We start from the raw sequence: 8,527 nt of genomic DNA, 5'->3' as shown, positions 1-8,527 counted from the left end.
GGTAGCTCGTACTTGCACCATGTATGTACGTAGCGTTTTGTATAAGCGGGCTAGACCAGATAAAGTTTAATGATATGAGAAGATATTCTTTCGTTAATAATTGTATAACGCCTGACAATTTTTGTATATCGCCGCGCGTCATATTGTTTTACACAAATCACGTCGATATTTCATTAGCGATGATAGAATAATGCTCATAAATACGATATAATATTTTGGCAATATTAGCGTCATGTATGACAATTTGAATTTGTGTCGACATCAAAATCCCACCGTCGATGGCGGCGTATATGGGATGCAAGCCCTATGTCCCATAATTTATACATCGATATTTGGCTTATTTTCTTCCCTTTTATTTCCGGGCCTATTGTTCTGTATTGAGCAGTGTGGCGGAAATTTACCATTACCCTTCTCTCCACATATTCAGCAATTCACTATTTTTTTTTTACTGTTTGAAGTAATTGATTTTATTTGACCAATAGCTAACCACCATGTTTTAGTTGAGTAAATTGCACAGAAGTACCACAATTGGGGCATTGGAAGCAGATTGATACCAAGATTGGTAATTTTTACGTGTCAGTACCAACTTTGAGGCGAGACGTTGCAAAAGAGGCTAAAAGTGATGTTTATACGTATTGACAGGGAAACTGGCCGATTGGGCCCGCCCGTCAGGCGCCACGCTGGCCAGTGCGCGCGTCGCCTGCGCTGGCTGCGCGCTGACTCGGACGAGGCCGGCTCGGCCCGTTGGTGCGACCGACCCCGACCCCGCTCTGCCATGTCCTTTTCCTCGCACCTCGCCGGCGGCTGCCTCCCCGCCCGCCCCGCCGCCGCCGCACCACGCCGCCGTAGCCATTGATCGAACAGCTCAGGCGCTGTCACCTCCCTCCTCTCCCCCGCGGCTGTTGTGCCCTCCTCTCCCCCGCGGCCGCTGTGCCTTCCTCTCCCCCGCGACCGCTGTGCCCTCCTCTCCCCCGCGGCCGCTGTGCCCTCCTCTCCCCCGCGGCCGCTGTGCCCTAGGCGACGATGGCCTCAGCGACTCCGGCAGGCGGTGATGGCCTGGGCGATGCGAGCGGCGGCGACCTCCCCCGCTTCGACGGCAGTGGCGGCTACTCCAGCTCGGAGTACAGTAGCGCGGATGAAGATTTTGCGGAGCCGGCGTTGTCGATGGAGCAGAGGCTGCGGATGGCGCGAATTTGGGTGGACAACCCTAGCACCGCCCATCACTGGACTCATGGCTTCGGTGGTGTTCTGTAAGTGCTCCACTGTTCCATTCTTGCTCCATTCTTGCTCACTGAAATTGGGGATTAGGGTTAGAGTGTACTGCCTGCATGTTTAGCACTCTAATTGCTAGGCCTAACTAGAGCAGAGTAGTATAGTGGATTACATGAGTCCTAACTAGAGCAGCATTAGGTGTTACCTAGCTAGGGTAAATAAAAGCTTTGCTTATATGTTAACTTAAACAAAGCTCTGTTTATATGTTAACTTGTGTATATGTTAACCTAAACAAAACTCTGTTTATATGTTAACTGAAACAAATCTTTGTTTATATGTTAGACAATATGTTAAGTAAAATTGTTTATTAACCAATTTTGTCTGTTATTTCATTTTGCAGTTTGTATGATGACATTTTGGATGTTAGGTTCTTTTTTGATGCTTCAGAAATGTTAGAGCTGAAGCTCTGCAGTTCAGATGTAACATACCTGAATATGATTGCAGTGATGGAAACCCAAGGATTTAGTGAATATGATCTGTTGTTTCACATTGAGAATCCAGATTTAGGGGAGAAAGGATTGGAGATGGTAGAGAGTAATGCTGAGTTGCAACTAGTAAAGAGGCAGGTTGAGGAGTGTAAGGTTTTAAATTTGCTAGTGAGGGCATGTCCACCTCCTTGCAGCAAGTTTCAGAGGCAAGAATTATCCACTGTTGTGTTATATGATCTCAGTGAGCCACCCATCTATGCTGTTGATGAAGAAGGAGTTGCCTTTGAAAGTCAGAGTAGCAGCTGCAGTTTAGTAGCTCATGGTACTGGTGTTTGCACACAAGAGAGCAAGAATGTAAAAGGAAAACTGAAAGCTGTTTTGGAAATAGAAGAAGAAGAGGGATATGATGGCAGTGGTGGTTCTGATTGTGAAGGTGAAGATGACAGTGATGTAAACCCTTTTTATATGGCTGATGCTGATGACATAGAGATGGATGAGGGAAAGAAACAAAGAGAGTATGATGAAGTAGAAGAGGAAGAAACAGATGATGAAGAATCTGAGGAGGAAGAAATGGTGCATTACTCTGGTGACACAGAGGTTGAGGAACCTTTTGAAATGGATGAAGATGACAAGGTTGTTTCACAGGATGAAGAAACTGTAATTGTACATGAAGAGAAGAAGAAGAAGAAACAGAAGCTTCCAGTTAGGAAAGGGCCTACAACAAGGACACATTCAAGTGTAGTTCAAGAGGAGGAACCTGATTTCCAACCTTCATCTGATGAAGAACAGAAAGGATTGTTGAAGGAGGCTGATGATGATGGTTATGAGCCATTGGCATTTGTGCTGCCAAAGAAAAGGAAGAGCAGGGCAAAGCAGAGGCCTCCTAGAAAATGGTACAATGAGAAAATGGAGGCACCACATGAGCAATTATGTCTACAGATGTGTTTCAAGGATCAACATCAATTCAGAGAGGCTTTGTTGAACTTACACATCACTCAAGGCAGAAACTTCAAATATCATAGGAACTCAGATCAAAGAATAATTGTAGAATGCAACCAAAAACATTGCAACTTCTTTATGGTGGCAGCAGTTATAAAAGGTGAAACTACTTTTGTAATTAAGAAGATGAGAATTAAGCACACTTGCCCTATTAGTATAGAGACAACAAGGGTAAGTGCCAAGTGGCTTGCACAGAAGTATGAGTCACTGTTCAGATCTGATCTAACAACTGGCATTCAGACTTTGATTGATGCCTGCATGGAGAAGTATGGTGTGGATGTGCCCAAGTCAATGGCATATAGGGCAAAGAACCTAGCTATTGATGCTGTGCTAGGAGACCACAAGAAGCAATACCCTAGGTTGAAAGACTATGCTCAGACAGTGATGGATACAAACCCTGGGAGTAGAGTAGTAGTCACTACTGTAACTCCAACACCCACTGAAAAAATCCCCCATCCAGGTCCAAGATTCCATGCTATGTTCTATTGCATCAATGGAGCAAGGGAGGGGTTTCTCAAGGGGTGCAGACCATTCATTGGTTAGTTTGTTCACCTTGTGCATTAGTTACATATTGTTTCATCTAGAAATGCATTTGAATGTTTTTAATACTGAATTTGCTTGCTCAGGTGTTGATGGGTGCTTCATTAAGTTAACTACTGGTGCTCAACTACTTGCTGCCACTGGTAGAGATGGCAACAACAATATATACCCACTAGCATTTGGTATTGTTGGGCAAGAGGACACACCTAACTGGTGTTGGTTTCTACACCAACTTAAAATCTGCCTAGGAGGAGAAGTGGGAAGGTTTGGTCCATATACAATAATGTCAGATAGACAAAAGGTATGTGCTTGCATCTTATGTCATTGTTCCTATATGGTTGTTTTGTGCTAGATACTAGCTTAGCTAGTTTAATTGTGTGTCCCAGGGCCTACTAAATGCAGTGAATGCTGTTTTTCCTAAGTGCAACCAAAGGTTCTGCCTTAGGCATATCTATGCAAACTTCCAAAATGCTGGGTTTAGGGGGGAAGATCTGAAAAAGTGTATGGATAATGCTGCCTATGCATATAGTGAACACAAATTTAACATTGCAATGAATGACCTTAGAGCTGAGTGTGAGCAAGCTTGGGAGTGGCTTTGTCAAATACCCAAGAAAACATGGGCAAGGCATGCATTTGACACAAACTGCAAGACTGACCTTGTAGTTAACAATTTATCTAAGGTGTTCAACAAGTATGTCCTAGATGTTAGGAAGAAACCAATTAGGACAATGTGTGATGGAATAAAGGATAAGCAGATGGTGAGGTGGCATAGGAATAGGGAGAGTGGAAAGAAAGCTAGATGGGACATAACACCCCATTATAGTGAGAAGCTAGAGGTTGAGAAGGAGACGGCCAAATATTGCAAACCAATTCAAGCTGGTGTGGACTTGTGGCAAGTTAACAGTTGGGCAGCAAACCCATGCTGTTAACTTGCAAATGCACACATGTGGGTGCAGAAAATGGGACCTAAGTGGCATCCCATGTAACCATGCCATCTCAGCAATAAGAAGGCCAAAAGAAAACCAAGTTCTTCAAGAAAGAAATTTATCTGGCAGCTTATGAACCAATGATCTATCCAGTTCCTGGTGAGCATGACTGGACAAGGACACATGGTCCAGACATTGACCCACCTGCATTTAAAGTGAAGAGAGGAAGAAAGAAAGAGAAGAGGATCAAGGGGAAATTTGAAGTCCCAAAGCCTAAGGAGACATCAAGAATGGGGACTATAACATGTGGCAATTGTGGACCGCAAGGACATAGGTACACAAGCTGCAACAAGTAGTTGAAGCCTGAGCTGGCTTTGACGAAGAACAAACATGTGGTAATCCTCTAATAAGTAGTAACAGGTTTTCCTTCTTGTACATTCTATTTTTTAAGTACTAACTCATTTTCCTTCTTTGTTTATGCAAGCCTCTTGCAAGGAATTCCAATGCTGGTGCCGCTGCTACTACACAAGCATAACAACTTCTCATCCAACTCCTACAACAACACCAACAGCTGGAACAGGAGCTGGGAGAGGAGCTGGGAGAGGAGCTGGGAGAGGGGCTGCAGCTGCAGCTGCTGGGACTGGTGCTGCTAGAGGTGCTGGTAGAGGTGCTGGTAGAGGTGCTGCACCAGGTGCTGGGAGAGGTGCTGGGAGAGGGAGAGGTACATTCTCTGCCCCAAGGCAATCTGGTCCCTCCACATCTACTGCTCCCTCTACATCTACTGCTACTCCACCTTCTGGTGGTAGAAACAGAGGATGGAGAGCCTACTTCTATGCAAGTGGTAACCACTAAATGGCACATGTGCCATGTAATGTTCAAAACTAGATACTTCATGTGTGTTCTTGTATCCTATGGTACAATGTGATCTTGCTGGTGCTCTCAGTGTACTTTGCTGGTGCTCTTATTGTACTTTGCTGGTGTACTTTAAGAATCAATGCCATATATGGCTTTTGTTCATGTGGATGGATGGATTTATTTATTAGTTAATGCCATTTCTGGAGCTGGCTTTTGTTCATCTGGATGGATGTGATCTTGCTATTTATTAGTTAATCAATGCCTGGAATGGACTATGTTCATGTGGATGGTTCTTTTTATATCTTTTTATGATTGATATGTTCATGACAATGGTGCATACTATTGGACAGAGAACTCTGTTGCTAGATATATTGCTGGATATATTGTTGTATACATTGTTGGATATGTTGTTAAGGTCTAGGCTAAAAAAGAAGCACTTTGGGTTTTGGTGGCTCGGGGTCGACGGAACCACCTAAAGGCATCAACTAGGGTTTTGGTGGCTCGGGGTCGACGGAACCACCTAAAGGCATCAACTAGGGTTTTGGTGGCTCGGGGTCGACGGAACCACCTAAACCTATCATCTAGGCTCTAGGGTGGCTCGGGGTCGACGGAACCACCTAAAGGCATCATTTAGGGTCTAGGGTGGCTCGGGGTCGACGGAACCACCTAAAGGCATCATTTAGGGTCTAGGGTGGCTCGGGGTCGACGGAACCCCCTAAAGGCATCATCTAGGCTCTAGGGTGGCTCGAGGTCGACGGAACCACCTAAAGGCATCAACTAAGGTTTTGGTGGCTCGGGGTGGACGAAAACACCTAAACCTATCATCTAGGCTCTAGGGTGGCTCGGGGTCGACGGAACCACCTAAACCTATCAATTAGGGTTTTGGTGGCTCGGGGTCGACGAAAACACCTAAAGGCATCATGTAGGGTCTAGGGTGGCTCGGGGTCGACGGAACCACCTAAAGGCATCAACTAGGGTTTTGGTGGCTCGGGGTCGACGGAACCACCTAAACCTATCATCTAGGCTCTAGGGTGGCTCGGGGTCGACGGAACCACCTAAAGGCATCCTTTAGGGTCTAGGGTGGCTCGGGGTCGACGGAACCCCCTAAAGGCATCATCTAGGCTCTAGGGTGGCTCGGGGTCAACGGAACCACCTAAAGGCATCAACTAGGGTTTTGGTGGCTCGGGGTGGACGAAAACACCTAAACCTATCATCTAGGCTCTAGGGTGGCTCGGGGTCGACGGAACCACCTAAACCTATCAATTAGGGTTGTGGTGGCTCGGGGTCGACGAAAACACCTAAAGGCATCACGTAGGGTCTAGGGTGGCTCGGGGTCGACGGAACCACCTAAAGGCATCAACTAGGGTTTTGGTGGCTCGGGGTCGACGGAACCACCTAAACCTATCATCTAGGCTCTAGGATGGCTCGGGGTCGACGGAACCACCTAAAGGCATCATTTAGGGTCTAGGGTGGCTCGGGGTCGACGGAACCACCTAAAGGCATCATGTAGGGTCTAGGGTGGCTCGGGGTCGACGGAACCACCTAAAGGCATCATGTAGGGTCTAGGGTGGCTCGGGGTCGACGGAACCACCTAAAGGCATCATTTAGGGTCTAGGGTGGCTCGGGGTCGACGGAACCACCTAAACCTATCATCTAGGCTCTAGGGTGGCTCGGGGTCGACGGAACCACCTAAAGGCATCATTTAGGGTCTAGGGTGGCTCGGGGTCGACAGAACCACCTAAAGGCATCATTTAGGGTCTAGGGTGGCTCGGGGCCGACGGAACCACCTAAAGGCATCATGTAGGGTCTAGGGTGGATCGGGGTCGACGGAACCACCTAAAGGCATCATTTAGGGTCTAGGGTGGCTCCGGGTCGACGGAACCACCTAAAGGCATCATTTAGGGTCTAGGGTGGCTCGGGGTCGACGGAACCACATAAAGGCATCATGTAGGGTCTAGGGTGGCTCGGGGTCGACGGAACCACCTAAAGGCATCATTTAGGGTCTAGGGTGGCTCGGGGTCGACGGAACCACCTAAAGGCATCATGTAGGGTCTAGGGTGGCTCGGGGTCGACGGAACCACCTAAAGGCATCAACTAGGGTTTTGGTGGCTCGGGGTCGACGGAACCACCTAAAGGCATCATGTAGGGTCTAGGGTGGCTCCGGGTCGACGGAACCACCTAAAGGCATCAACTAGGGTTTTGGTGGCTCGGGGTGGACGAAAACACCTAAACCTATCATCTAGGCTCTAGGGTGGCTCGGGGTCGACGGAACCACCTAAACCTATCAATTAGGGTTTTGGTGGCTCGGGGTCGACGAAAACACCTAAAGGCATCACTCTAACATAAGCATCACTCTAACATAAGCATTACTTTTGCAAATGCATTTAAGCATTTAAGCATCACTATAACATAAGTAACACTGGAGTTCAACACATTATAGAATACACATCCATTGTTCACATTGATCACCTTACATAGTGGAGTTCAAATGCACAATCCATCCTTTTCTCACAAAAGGATGAATAGCATAACTACTAGAGTTACAACCAGAGTTCACAATTAGTACTAGAACCATACATTACACAACCATAATTCTAAGTTACTAGGTCATTGCACAACCATCATTCCCAAAAGGTCTGCAATGCCCACTAATCTCAAGTCATCTTGTTCAGTTCTGCAAGATGGCCTGGATCCCCTTGATCTTCTCCTTCAGCTTCTCCTCTGCCTTGATGAGCTCAGTAATCTTAAACTCTTGCATCTTCTTCTCTTCATTATGGTTTTCCTTGAGCTTCAGCAGATCAGCAACCTGGAGCTTCAACTCTAGCTTCTCTTGGGTGAGCTTCTCCTCAAACTTTGTGAACTCTGCATTCTTCAACTCCAAATTCATCCTACCCTCACTCAACAATTCCTTCTCTTTCATATTCTTCAACTTCAAGTTTTGGATGACAGTTGCTTGAGCACTTGTCAGGTTGCACAGGAGTTCATACTTTTGTTGAAGCTTCTGTGCAGCTGCATCTTTCTTTGCCATTTCTGCATTCATACCAGCCACCAATTCAGCTCTGCATTGGTGCTGATATGTGACAGCAGACTGCAGATAACTGAAATCCACAACCCTATCCTGCTGAAAGTCCACAAGTTGATGCACATCTTTCACTAACTTGTCATAGTCTGCATCCAGCTTGTTCTTTTCTTCTGTCAACTGATGAATAGTTAGAGCACTTTGAAGATTATCATTCACCCTAGCAGACTTGCTCTCTTCAACCATTGACCAAAGCTTCAGCAATGCATTCTCCATTGTTGGGGGCCACTGCTCATCAACCCACTGAACAAACCCACAATTCTGACCTTCCTGGAAAAATTAGAAGGGCAAAATTTAGTACAATACAACTACTAAGAGTACTAAGAAACAGTTAGTTCATGGCAGTACCTAATGTTGGCACTGACATTAACTGGATTTGCACAGCCATTTGCTAAGCAACATGACCACATTGTAAAATAGATTAATGT

At 46.2% G+C, this 8,527-nt stretch overlaps 1 protein-coding gene across 1 annotated transcript; it reads left to right on the top strand.

Annotated features, from left to right (window-relative positions):
• The first annotated feature begins 1,164 nt into the window (after window positions 1–1,164).
• Window positions 1,165–5,441, top strand: LOC123076175 (uncharacterized). Its single transcript, XM_044498562.1, has 6 exons — window positions 1,165–1,250; window positions 1,613–3,237; window positions 3,326–3,540; window positions 3,626–4,135; window positions 4,737–4,905; window positions 5,371–5,441. The coding sequence occupies exons 1-6, from the start codon at window positions 1,165–1,167 to the stop codon at window positions 5,439–5,441; spliced, it is 2,676 nt and encodes an 891-aa protein (XP_044354497.1).
• Window positions 5,442–8,527: the final 3,086 nt, after the last annotated feature.

This window comes from Triticum aestivum, chromosome 3D (assembly GCF_018294505.1).
Source record: "Triticum aestivum cultivar Chinese Spring chromosome 3D, IWGSC CS RefSeq v2.1, whole genome shotgun sequence".
In the NCBI taxonomy this organism is placed as follows: Eukaryota; Viridiplantae; Streptophyta; class Magnoliopsida; order Poales; family Poaceae; genus Triticum; species Triticum aestivum.
The sequence above is the reverse complement of the archived record's forward strand: the minus strand, read 5'-3'. Positions and strand labels throughout refer to the sequence as shown.